General features: G+C 39.2%; 1 protein-coding gene across 3 annotated transcripts; it reads left to right on the top strand.

Annotated features, from left to right (window-relative positions):
• The first annotated feature begins 334 nt into the window (after window positions 1–334).
• On the top strand, window positions 335–13,390 carry LOC311286444 (deoxynucleoside triphosphate triphosphohydrolase SAMHD1-like). Of its 3 annotated transcripts, XM_084402666.1 has the most exons (7): window positions 335–465; window positions 1,125–1,207; window positions 1,490–1,650; window positions 7,418–7,533; window positions 7,961–8,021; window positions 11,483–11,547; window positions 12,974–13,390. In XM_084402666.1, the coding sequence occupies exons 1-6, from the start codon at window positions 396–398 to the stop codon at window positions 11,502–11,504; spliced, it is 513 nt and encodes a 170-aa protein (XP_084258792.1). In that variant the 5' UTR covers window positions 335–395; the 3' UTR covers window positions 11,505–11,547; window positions 12,974–13,390. The 3 variants fall into 3 exon arrangements, with proteins under 3 accessions (XP_084258792.1, XP_084258791.1, XP_084258790.1); XM_084402665.1 differs by lacking the exons at window positions 11,483–11,547; window positions 12,974–13,390 and adding an exon at window positions 8,459–8,951 and having other exon boundaries at window positions 7,961–8,017; XM_084402664.1 differs by lacking the exon at window positions 11,483–11,547 and having other exon boundaries at window positions 379–465.
• The last annotated feature ends 148 nt before the right edge of the window (window positions 13,391–13,538 follow it).

The raw sequence follows: 13,538 nt of genomic DNA, 5'->3' as shown, positions 1-13,538 counted from the left end.
CCTGAATACTGAACAAGGGAGTTTCCAACCAGCAAGTCTAGGAAATATTCTGATCACAACATTATGAATTCACATTTTGGTCTATGTAGCAAAAGTTTATGAAGAAAAATCCTGCATATTTTTTTTCATTGACAACAAAGGTGAGCCCCATGCTTAATTACATACGCAATGTGTCAAAGATATTTTATCTTTACTCAAGTATCTAAAGCACATGATCAAACCTTTATGACACACCCTCACATTTTACTGACAAGAAGCTTCCTGATAGCATGCTGTAATGTAGTGGGTTGAGTCTGTGAATCTATAAAATCTCTACGCAGTTCTACAGATGCTCATAATCATCATCCTCTTTTTCTTCGACAAAGAAATCAACAGATCATTGAGGGAACGTGAGAATGTCTGAAAATACAACAGATGTTGAGGACATTCTTTGTGATGTAAAAAGGGTTTACAAGAAACATGAAGGTAATATTTTTATTTGATGAAATTTACACTTTTTATTTATTTATTTATTACAAATTACATTTTAGCAAAACATTAGAATGTAATAAATGGTTACCTATTAAATTCTAAATATGTATAGTAAGTTTTCAATTCACAATCTGTATAACCCAATTTAAAGACCCAAAACAGGGACTAGTAATGTTTTTTGTGCCATTTTCCTTTAGTAAAAGGAATAGTTCACCCTAAAATGAAATTTCTGTCATTATTTATTCACCCTCAATTTGTTCCAAACCTGTATACATTTCTTTGTTCTGCTCAACACAAAGAAAGATATTTTAAATAATGTTTCTAAACAAACAGTTTTGGGGCACCATTGACTTCCATAGTATGTTTTTCCTACCATGGAGGTCAGTGGTTCCCCAAAACTGTATACATTCTTCAAAAATATCTTCCCCCACTAAATGAATTTTACATTTTTTAAAATGCAAAGTTTCAATTCTGTATCACATATGCGATTCAAAATAGATGGAGTTTTCGATGGAATAGTGGATGATCCACATTTATGCACATTTTGTGATATCGCATTAATGATTACAATTGCATAAAGTTCGTTCTCTTTTTAAGCTGAAACTAAATATTTCTAAGAGAGTATTTCTAACAGACTAAATGTCTCTCCACAGAGAAAAGAAAGACACAAATTGCAGAGAATTTGCAAAATGTCATTCAGATTTACTCCCTGGACTTTTCAAAGAACATCATGAAGGCAAGTGATGCATCAAAAAAGGAGAGGAGAATGTTTCCTGCATAGGCCTATCAATTTAGCCTATAGCAAACAGAAATCATGTCACTAGTCATATGAATACATGGTGCTTGATTGCTGGGCTGCCTGCTTGGAGTAATATTGATGTCTTGGGCTGAATCAGTCATGCACATATTTGATAGCCTACCAGGACTATCTTTCACTTTTAACACGTATAGTATGCCCTAACCAATGCAAATAATGATCACTTTTGTTGTGTGACAATTAATATTTTCTATGCTCTAGATTTTCAACGACCCCATTCATGGTCAGATTGAGATGCACCCGCTGCTGGTGAAGATCATCGACACTCCTCAGTTTCAGAGACTCCGTCACATCAAACAACTGGGAACAAAATATCTGGTGTATCCTGGAGCAACTCACACTCGCTTCGAACACTCCATTGGGTAATCTTTTCCCCATCTTTTTCGAGCCTGGACCTTCCCTTACGGAACAAAAAATATATGGGAATATCCTGCAAAATATAATGGGATATATAATACTTTCCATATATGGGAAACTAGTGCTTAGATTTTTTAATATACTGCAATATAGGCATTGACCAAGCATAGCTATAATACATAAATTGCAGACAACCACGGCTGGCAGTTTTGTTTTGTTTTGTTTTCATAAACCGTATTTTTCAGTGCCGTAAAAACTAAAATATTTCTACCATATATTTTACGGTAAAGTACAGTAACCCTAACCCAACCACAGCTGCCAGTTTTTTTACCGTAATCTTTAGATCACTGCTGTAAAACCTAAAATATTACTACCATATTTTTTACAGTAAATCGCTTGCAACCAGCTGTCAGTTTTTTACCGTAAACTTTAGTTCAATGCCGTAAAACATAAATATTTCTACCATATTTCTTATGGTAAAGTACTGGCAATCAAAGCTGCCAGTTTTTTGCCGTAAATTTGAGTTCAATGATGTAAAACATAAAAATTGCTACCGTATTTTTTACGGTAAATGCAACGGTAAGTTTTTTTTTTACAGTGTACTTCCAAAATCCGTACATTTAACAGTATTTTACTGTCCCGTGAAATGTCCCGGGAGAGCAATTACAGTTTTTCACTGTATATAGCAAGGGTAAATACTGTTAAGCAATTAACATGTTTTTCCATTGCTTTTTTACAGTTTTTTACCGTTAAAATTACGCTTTTTTTTTACAGTGTAATATTAAAAAGTCAAGGGTCAAGAACCCAACTAAATCAAACATTGATGACCTTTAGAACCTGAAGCTAAAATAGGTGTTTAAATGTGTCATAATGTATTAATTTCTTAATAACATATTTTATTAACTAAAAGTGTAAATTAATGCGTTAATTACCACAATTGGTCAAAGCAATGTACTTCAACTTCCAGTTGTCTGCTTTAATTAACCATTAACTAATGATTTGCAAATGTATCATTATGTTATGACTTTACTTGTTGAGGCACATGACTATTAACTACTTGTTAAGTAATATGCCATTTATGGGTTTTGACAGTTTGCACATGCAGTGAATGTAATGTCAGAGAATGTGTTTGAAGGATGGGTGAGTTGGGCTACAAACAAATCAGCACACCAGAATCTGAACTCCTGACGCTGTTACACTGTGTTTAAACTGGACGAGACCAGCTGTCTACACTGGACATGACAGACCATCGCAAGTCCATTTGTCCTTCGTAACACAACTAGCACAAGAGCTCTGAGTACGTCAGAAATAGAATGTGGCATCAGTTTATTGTTGGGGTTTTGTTGTGTAGCGTCGCACCGCATCCAGTGTAGTATCACTGATTACAATAGGTTCTATTGTCTTTGTTCAGTCTAGACACAGTGTTATGAAATAGCAGCGCTCGACCGCATGTTATCAGTGTTCCACGACCTCAAGCTTAACCTGACATAGTCCTGTGCCATGAACAACAAGGTTCATAGGACTCAGTGAAATCTTGGTTGTAGATGGTTGGAAATTGAAATTCATGGCTTAGTGTGGATATCAAAACCAAAATGGCATATTACTTAACAATTAGTTAATAGTCATGTGCCTCAACAAGTAAAGTCATAACATAATGATACATTTGCAAATCATTAGCCAATGATTAATTAAAGCAGACAATTCGAAGTTGAAGTACATGACTTCAACCAATTGTGGTAATTAACGCATTAATTCACACTATTAGTTAATAAAATATGTTATTAAGGAATTAATACATTATGACACATTTAATTAATAACAATTCATATATTACTTAATCTATTAATCATTTAGAATCTTTATTAGTTACTGATGCAGTAATCATTAATCAATGGTTTAGTTCTTCATGAGTCATACACATGATTATCTGTGCATTTGATGAGTTTCATATTTTTCAAAAGTGTTTCCATTCTTTAAATCATCAATTACAGAAAAAGCAGTCATTTGTCTGTTATTAAAACAGCCATGTTGATCTGCTTTATCAATGCAGAAATGTTCTTCATAAACACCTGCAATTACTGATAAAACACCAATTTAAACAAAGTAAAGGGTCAAGAGCTCAACTAAAGCAAACACTGATCTCCATGATGGTGACCTCAAACAAAACATTTTCTATAAGACATCAACATCTAAACCTCTGTTAATTCTCAATAAGATCGTCTGGTTAGTAATAAGTGAAGCTGGTAATGCTGTTTGTGGAGTTGTTTAATCAGATCTTCAGAGAGTTAATGTATTTTATCTTAAGTTCATCTAAGGCTGTGTCTGAATAAAGTTGTAGTTTGTGTTCTTATTACTCTTTCGAAAGATGATTGAAAGAATGTTTCAGGAACATCACACTAACCTTTAAATAACATTCTAGTAACATTAAGGAAACTGGACATTTTTATGTTCTTGGAATGTTAGAAATCAACGTTCCTATAATGTTGAATTTTAAATCAAAATTAAGTTGAAAGAACGTTTTTGAGGAACATTATACATTTTAAAACACGTTCCTCTAACGTCAAGAAAACTGGACATTTTTCACGTTCCCAGAACCAACACTGAATATTTGGAGAACGTTCTTATAACAAAAGTCTGTTAGCTGGGCTGTTCAAATCCTTCCTTCCCGCTCTGCCAGAAAGCTGCTGTCTTTTGCCGACGGAAAGCATGAAATTACGTAATAAGCCGTATATTGCTGAAAAGCGCATGTTGTCTTCTGTCAGGGGCAATTTGAATGGTTTTGATAGTGCAAACAGTTGAAGAGTTACGGTAAAATAAATACAGCTTGCTGGTATGTGTCGGCGACAACCCTGCCGGTTTAAAAGGGTTAATGGTGACTACAAACAGAACTTTCATTAAAATATCAAAAGCTAAACTTCGGTTACTTCTCAATTAGAAATTTTGTTGATCTATAACAGAATTAAAGTCAATCTGGTAAATAACAAAATGCCATAATGGGTAATGGCTGGAAGTCAGTTGTTGTGCCTCTCTTTTTTCTGTTCTTGTTTCGCTTTGCTTCAATGATTCTGCTTATTAATATCAGATAGTTTTACTAATGGTCAATCATCATTTAATTATCTCATTAACTTCAACACTACTTCAGTATTATTTTAACACCCAGTAGTGTGGACACATACTGTATGTATGGCGGGCCGGAAGGTCCAAAAATAGGATCTGTATACACACTTTCCTCATGCAGCTGGCGACTTACTGCGAGTCTAATTGAAAATTAACAAGGGTTTAACTCTAATATGTTTCATTTGAAGTCACCATAACAGTGATTAGTGTTTCCATTCAGTTTTTCTGTTCTCTTCTTTTCTTCAGTGATTCTGCTTATTAACAGGCTTATTAAGGCTGAGATGACTCCATATTTAATATACAAAGATTTTGTGGCTCAGATAAGGTCCAGTTCTTGTTTATTTCTTTGCTCTTGGCTGACATGTGGCATTGCTATGGCCTGCTTGTGGCCCAGATCTGGCAAACAGGAGTGAGCCGCCCAAGGGCCATCATTCCACGCTGCATGTGGGCCAGATCATCTTTCCACGTGTGCCAGATGTGGGCCGGATCTGGGACATCACAATGTTGCCATGTGGGTCATCCCACAGCGAGCGACTCACTCTCCTCAGCGGGTGACTCACTCTCAAGTCAAGTCAAGTCAAGTCAAGTCAAGTCAAGTCATCTTCATTTATATAGCGCTTTTAACAATGTAGATTGTTCCAAAGCAGCTTTACATTGATAATAGGAAATTAAAGTAAAGTGTTTTGGCTTTATAGTAGCTCTAGAATAAAGTTATTGTCCAGCTAAAGTTAGTTTGATTGATTCACTTCCGTTGCAACGATCATTAGTTATTAACTTAGGGGCCGCTAACACGACACTGAACAGAAACTTTTAACAGAACTTTTAACTGAAAACTCTTAAGTTCTTTCTGCGCAAACTTCAAAAACGCAAACCAGTGAGAACGGCGATGGCATGCTCATGCGTATTATGAGTTCAGTCTATAGGAATGCGTGTTTTAATATATGTGTGCAGGCATGTAGTCCTTCCTTATAAATCAACCCTCAATATACTACTTGTCTGGCCTTAAAATTAATAATACAGAATTGTTATCGCTTCCACGTAGCCAAGCGAACCGGAATTTTCCCGACAATGCTTTATCTGTAGAGAGGTAAAGGGAGGGGAGGGAGGCCTTCACAGGGAAGAGCCTAGTTCTCCTCAGCGGGCGACTCACTCTCCTCACACAGTGGACCACTCACGCTCCTCAGCTGGTGACTCACTCTCCTCACACAGCAAGCGACTCACTCTCCTCAGCAAGCGACTCACTCTCCTCATCTGGCTACTCACTCTCCTAACACAGCGAGCGACTCTCTCTCCTCACACAGCGGGCGACTCACTCTCCTCAGCGGGTGACTCACTCTGCTCACACAGCGGGCGACTCACTCTCCTCAGCGGGCGACTCACTCTCCTCACACAGCAAGCGACTCACTCTCCTCAGCAAGCGACTCACTCTCCTCAGCAGGCGACTCACTCTCCTAACACAGTGAGCGACTCACTCTCCTCACACAGCGGGCGACTCACTCTCCTCAGCAGGTGACTCACTCTCCTAACACAGCGAGCGACTCTCTCTCCTCACACAGCGGGCGACTTACTCTCCTCAGCTGATGACTCACTCTCCTCAGCTGATGACTCACTCTCCTCACACAGCGGGCGACTCACTCTCCTCAGTGGGCGACTCACTCTCCTCATCTGGCGACTTACTGTCCTCAGCTGCCGACTCACTCTCCTAACACAGCGAGCGACTCACTCTCCTCAGTGAGCGACTCACTCTCCTCACACAGCGGGCGACTCACTCTCCTCAGCAGGTGACTCACTCTCCTAACACAGCGAGCGACTCACTCTCCTAACACAGCGAGCGACTCACTCTCCTCAGCTGATGACTCACTCTCCTCAGCTGATGACTCACTCTCCTCACACAGCGGGCGACTCACTCTCCTCAGTGGGCGACTCACTCTCCTCATCTGGCGACTTACTGTCCTCAGCTGCCGACTCACTCTCCTAACACAGCGAGCGACTCACTCTCCTCAGCGGGCGACTCACTCTCCTCAGATGATGACTCACTCTCCTCACACGGCAACTCACTCTCATCAGCGGATGACTCACTCTCCTCACACAGCGGGCGACTCAATCTCCTCAGCTGACAACTCACTCTACTCATACGGCAACTCAATTTCAAATCACTCTCCTCAGTGGGTGACTTACTCTCCTCAGCTGACGACTCACTCTCCTCAGCTGACGACTCACTCTCCTCACACAGCGAGCAACTCACTTTCCTCACACAGCGGGCGACTCACTCTCCTCAGCTGGCGACACACTCTCGTCACACAGCAAGTGACTCACTCTCCTCAGCGGGCGACTCACTCTCCTCAGCGGGCGATTCACTCTCCTCACTCAGCGGGCGACTCACTCTCCTCAATTGACGACTCACTCTCCTCACATAGTGGGCGACTCACTCTCCTCACGCAGCGAGTGCCTCACTCTTCTATCAGTGGGGAATCTCAGCAGCTAGTGGCTATAGTATAGTGACTTCCCACTAAAAAGTCATTAGTTCTATTTTTGGACCTTCCAGCCTGCCATACATATGTACATTGAGGGGTGTTCATTTAACACTGGGGATTTTGCTGTGTTTGCATGATTTTTCCTTTAACTAAACATTTTGTGTGTGTGTGTGTGTGTTAGTGTGGCGTATTTAGCAGAATGTCTTCTCAGAAGTCTTCATGATAATCAGCCAAAGCTCAACATTACCAAACAGGATTTCCTGTGCGTTCAGATCGCTGCTCTGTGCCATGACATGGGTGAGTAGCACAAAAATTCATGTGCATATTTACTCAGAAAACCCCTTAAGCAAATCAAGCACAGAGGTGTGCATTTCATTGCTGTTGCTTTATGTTTAAACAAAAACAATATATATATATATATATATATATATATATATATATATATATATATATATATATATATATATATATATAATGTGTAGATAATTTCTATGACATTTAAATGGGACATTATTTCCATGACAGTAAAGAGATGCCTTGAAGGTTATGGCTAAAACAAGCTATTTAGTTTTTCAATATTTTTCAAAGGACAATTTGAACATTATGTATTTTTTTCAGCAACATATAAAAAATAATTTATATATAAAAAACTAAAACAAAATTATTAATAGTAAATGGAAAAAGTAATTTATACATAAAAAAGCATGTTACCTTTTCCTTTCAGGTCATGGTCCATTCTCTCATTTATTTGATGGCATGTTCATCCCTGAAGTCCGACCTGGTGAGTATTTGAGTTTTCTCACAGTTATTTCAGATTTGCATGTAAGCAAGGAATATTAGGCTTCTTGTTACAGCCATTGAATAGTTAAATACATGCCTTTTATTGCTAAACCCGAAGCAAGGCAAATATATAGAGTAATGCATATATAACCGAAAGAAAATTGATCTCAGATTACTTTTTTATTGTACATATAAAACATTAACATTGTTAGATTCAAAACCACATCACATAATTTGTAACCTGAATGCCAGTGAAATGCCTCATTATTTACAACCAAATAATTTAGTCAGGAATTACCAAAAAAAAATTAAACCAATGTAGTAGTTTGTTTTTGTATGAGTGATTGAGACAAGAAAAAACTTTTTTAGTAAATGAGTCGGTGTACATATGTACTTTTAAACCTGCTTTACTTAATACTTAAAATCTATTTTCCTTTCCCAGGTATCACTTGGGAGGTAAGATATAAATATATGCTGACACACATTTATTTCAAAGTCTGTGATCTACATGCCGAAGAACATTTAAGTCAAGTCAACATTTAGTCAAACTTAATTCTTCTCTTAATCTGGTCTTTTGAATACTGCAGAAAAATTTAAACAAAATAAAACAAGAAATGCCTGTGACTGTAATTACTGTAGTATGAGTGTAAATTGGATTTAGTAAAATACAGTACTGAAAACTTTCTACCAAATGTAAATGAGCACACTGTACTACATTATTTCAGATAAAACGGGTGAAATGAAACAGGTCAGATTTATGTATAAGTACACAGAAAAAATGCCATTATTTAATTAACACTGCTCAGTGTTCATGTGTGGGCACACTATACAGAGTGTTAAAGTACCATTGAAGCAGTGTTGAAGTTAATGAGATACTTAAGTGATGATTGAGCATTAATGATGACACCTGATGAAAATGAGCAGAATCACTGAAGTAAAGAGAAACAAGAACAGAAAAAAGAGAAGAGATGAGCAGAAACACAAGAAATACAACTGACTTCCAGCCACAGCTTACTTTGTGGAGTTGTTTAATCCTCCTCTGCTGAGATCTTGAGAGATTTAGGGGCTGTTTACACGACACCATTTTCAACTAAAAACGTAAAACTTTTTATGCGTTTTGGCCGCTCATTTACACGACAACTGCGTTTTGGGTGGCTTAAACCGGGTTTCAACTTTCAAGAACACGATCAGATCTAAAGGGAGCTGCTTGTGCCAACTGTGAGATTTTTTTTCCCTTGAGAAAACTCCGCTCTTGTCTGACCCTCTTCTCGAGGGAAGAGAGACAGACATCTCGCTCGCGTTGAGGCAGAGCGGAGACTGGAATTGTGGGGTTCTCAGAGGGAGATCACTGAGGAGTTTGAGAGAGCTGTTTATCTCTCATGCCCCTCGGAGACTCGCGTGAGCTGCCAGATGAGGATGTGTTGTCACTAACATCCTCTGATCCAGCAGCGAGTGCTCTGCTGGATATAAAAACAACCAGCCCAATAGAGCAGGAGATGGCTGATGACGGTAAAGAGGATGTACAACCTGAACCCTCACAGCCACCCTGCCCCACATATCTTAAGTTGCTGAGTGTTATGGAACGCACTTCAGCAGGGCTTCAGCTGACGTTGAGGGAATGCACGAGGGTATGTGTCAATGCCCCAATTGACGAGTTGTCACAAACTATCTCGCAGGGCCAGAGGTGCAGTGTCACTTCTCGAAAACAGGAAACTGTCACCCTCTCCTATCTTCTCTCCTCTCCCCCACTTCCTCACCTCAAGTGCTTCTTGCATCAACCCTGAGGCTGGACCTATGATGAGTTATTCCTTCATGAGTTGGAACCCTTCTGTAGGTCTGGTGTCAGGTTTGGTAGTAAGTGAGCTCTTTCGAGCTCTTAATGGTGATAGGCCTCCATTTTGTGATTAACGTTTAGGCCATCACTCTAGGGGCAGCAAGTTGAGCTCTGTAGGTCTCCTCCCTTTTGGACAGTTTTAGGTTGAACAGTAGACCGTATTTAGGGCTGTGTTAGGTAGGGTTTTTTTTATAGGATTGTAAAAATAGGGCCCTGAAATTTCTATATGTAACTAGGCTATAGATATCTTTCCCATAGGCCCTCTCTTATGGTAGAGTCGTCAGGTTTATGTAGTGCAGGGTTTCTCAAACTCGGTCCTGGAGGGCCACAGTCCTGCAGAGTTTAGCTCCAACCCTGATCAAACACACCTAGCTGTGAGTTTCTAGTGATCCTGAAGACATTGATTAGCTTGCTCAGGTGTGTTTGATCAGGGTTGGAGCTAAACCGTGCAGGACAGTGGCCCTCCAGGACCGAGTTTGAGAAACCCTGATGTAGTGGGTAGTGCCAATCTGTGGTAGTGAAAATGTTTGCTTTATTATATGGAAAATTCTCTAGTGAGGCCACGTTCATACAAGCATCAAACAGACATTTCTGTTTAAGCATGAGATGGCTTCTCCCCTTTTAGAAGTTATTCTACTGAGGCCACCACTCTGTCAAGCTCCAGATTGAACTACATCGTCAAGCATTTGGCCCTCGTCAGGCCTCTTTGATATATAGCAACCTTATACTAGAGCAGCAGTTCTCCTCTCACTCACTCCTCTCATTTTATTCCTGTAAATTTACCTTTTCCTAGTACTGGCCTTCTCTCACTACAAGTGTTGTCTAGCCAAGGCCTGCCTTTTGCATTAGGTGTAAAAATGCTAGTGGTGTTACAGGGTAGATAGCATAAGTAGCAGGCTATCTTTAAAAAGCCTCCCATGCAGATATATCATGGCGTTGTGAGGCCTTTCTCTAGAAAGTAAGAAGCAGTGAGCTCAGGCCTCCATCCTTTAGTAGCTTGTCTATCCAGCTAGGCCTTAAGTTGAAAAAGGGTTATTCCTCTGAGCCCCTTGAATAAAATAATTCAAGTCATAAGGTTGAATTCCTTTGGCCTCTTACTGAGGCCTCCATTCCCTTGGATTTAGAAGAGAATATAAAAACTTTCTTGTAAAAAATACAAAATAATAGGTCTTGACCCTGATACATTTCTCAGAGTCATGCTGATAGTATTCCCCTTGTTAGGGTCATTATTTAGAGTACTATGCTACTCATAGCTCGCCTCGTATGTTATCACCCTTCACCACCCAGGCGTATGTAACCCAGGGTAAATATAGAGAATAATAGTAAAATTAATTAATTAAATTAATTAATGTAAAATATAAATAGTAAAATTCTATGGTTCTATTTCACCTGAACACACCCTTCATTCATATCTTGTGCAGGAGTCACATGGTAGTCTCAGTGAACGCTTTCAACCAATCATAGCACGTGAGCGCGTTTTACAAGCTGCGGTGAGTTTCCCCAATCAGTAGTGTGAGGGGGAAGCCACCGGAGCAGCTGCACTCGGTATGTCTCTATGCAAACAATGTTTTTTCCGCTTATTTTCCATCTTAAATGCTTGGTTAACTCTAGTATGCGATCCTGTATTTGTAGTGTTCACCACCGTTGTCTTTAGAAGCCGACTGGTGCCGCGGTGTGTCGAATATCTGCGGGAATTGGTGAGTCCGTTTGTTGTTGTGTCCGCTAGCATGTTGCTATTGGCATTGACATCATTATTGGCATCCTTAGTTATCAGAGCCGGACAGTAACAGAGTACATTTACTTGAGTACAGTACTTAAGTACAATTTTGAGGGATCTGTACTTTACTCGAGTATCATTTTTGGGGAGTACTCATGACTTTACTCAAGTACATTTGAGAGGCAAATATTGTACTCTTTACTCCACTACATTTCTATCCATAACTGTGAGTACCCGTTACTTCTTCTAAAAAAAAAAAAAGGAAAAAAGAAACATCTCGGAAACCCTCTCAAATGTGATTGGATTGTGCAGGCGCCACTGATTGGGACAGCCTATCAGCAATCACCTTCAGCTTTCAGCCAAAGTCAACTCCATGGTCAGATTTAGATAAGAGAAGAAACCATGGACGAAACAATGGATGAAGACGCAGCAGGTCCATCCTGGGAGCGATATTTTTTTTCCCAGGATGGTAGGGGAAGACTCATGAATATTCATTAGGGAAGTCATCCCTGATTGGTCTTAACCCCAGTGACAGGTAGGTTTAGGGGCGGGGTTATGGAGGTCATAAGACCCCCAGTGACGGGTAGGTTTAGGGGTGGGGTTAGGGGTAGGTAGGAGTCTTCCCCTACCATCCTGAAAAAAAAAAAATCGCATCCCGGGAATGTGCCAAGCCGTGGCCCCACCTCGCCAGACTAGTTAATGATAGTTTTCGCTTCAAGTGTTTGCTGTTTTTACCAATGTAAGCACTGTGGCAGTAGTAATGCAATATTTAGAAAATGTACTCTTGTACTCTTGATACTCAAGTACTTTTAAAAACAAGTACTTTAGTACTTTTACTTAAGTAGACATCTGACTGTAGTACTTTTACTTGTACTTGAGTAAAATTTAGCAAGGGGTATCTGTACTTTTACTCAAGTAATGGAGCTGTGTACTCTGTCCGCCTCTGTTAGTTATTATAATGACTGTTTCCGCTAGCTTAATGCTAACAACATTAAGCCATCTAAATGTATTTATATGAGCTGTGGTGGCTGGTGGCATTAGCTTTCCATTTGCTCCTATGGAGTTTCTATTGGGTTCCATGAATTGTAATGTAAACCTAGCACTTTGTTTACAATGCTATGGTTTTAAGTATTTAAATGGTTCATTTATATACTGAATGACAAGATTATCAATTGTATTGAATGGAATGTTATGTTGTAAATAATCCCAATATTTATGGGTGGTTATTTCCATGCATTTGAGTATTTTTATACGATTTTGTTGTCAATGTAATTATGGCAATTGCTTATGTAGTATTTTGAATACTATTGTGTACACATAGATATAGAATATAGAATATAACTAGCTAGTAGGTAAATTATATTATGAGTAGTGACTAAACCATGGGTCCTGTTTATTTAATACAGGCCAGGTGCGGCCAGTTGCGGGCCAGTTGATGGCGAGCTATTATTACCTGGAACAGAACCTGCCCCAATAACATCATCGGCCCTTGTGGGTTTGGTAGGAGGCTGTGCAGCTCTGCTTACCCCCTCCACTCTCATACACCCACACACACACACAGCCATTCATTAAGCTCTGGCTCATGGACTAGGCTAATTGCATCTCACGGACCATTCGCGTTATTTGGACATGGTGTTCATCTTTTATGAGCAAAGCATATAGTCCTATAGTGTGTTGTGGACTGTCTTTGATCTGAGAGTTATATTTTGTTTTGTGTTTCCCTGTGAACTACTGAACCTTTCTGCAGATTTGAAATATTTTGGGTATTGTTGTTGTTATTATTGTTTGTCTTTGTTTTCACTTAAATATATGGTACCAACACCAAAATTAATTTATCTGTCTCTGTGTTATTATTTATTCTTTCAACACCTCCTTGAGACGAACTTTATCTTCTGTAGCCCAATCATTATTTAACGGCTTCTATAGCTATATTCATCTGTGATTTAACACATATATCCTGCGTATATGCTA

Source organism: Rutilus rutilus (genome assembly GCF_951802725.1).
Source record: "Rutilus rutilus genome assembly, chromosome: 2".
NCBI classification, from domain to species: domain Eukaryota; kingdom Metazoa; phylum Chordata; class Actinopteri; order Cypriniformes; family Leuciscidae; genus Rutilus; species Rutilus rutilus.
Note: the sequence above shows the minus strand (reverse complement) of the source record. Positions and strands in the feature narration are given on the sequence as shown.

Bases quoted from the DNA above. Each gene is read 5' to 3' on its own strand.
- LOC311286444 (XM_084402664.1), top strand. From the start codon at position 396: ATGTCTGAAAATACAACAGATGTTGAGGACATTCTTTGTGATGTAAAA. The intron at 466-1,124 runs GTAATATTTTTA...GTCTCTCCACAG, and splicing joins GGTTTACAAGAAACATGAAG to AGAAAAGAAAGACACAAATT. The intron at 7,534-7,960 runs GTGAGTAGCACA...TTTTCCTTTCAG, and splicing joins TGCTCTGTGCCATGACATGG to GTCATGGTCCATTCTCTCAT.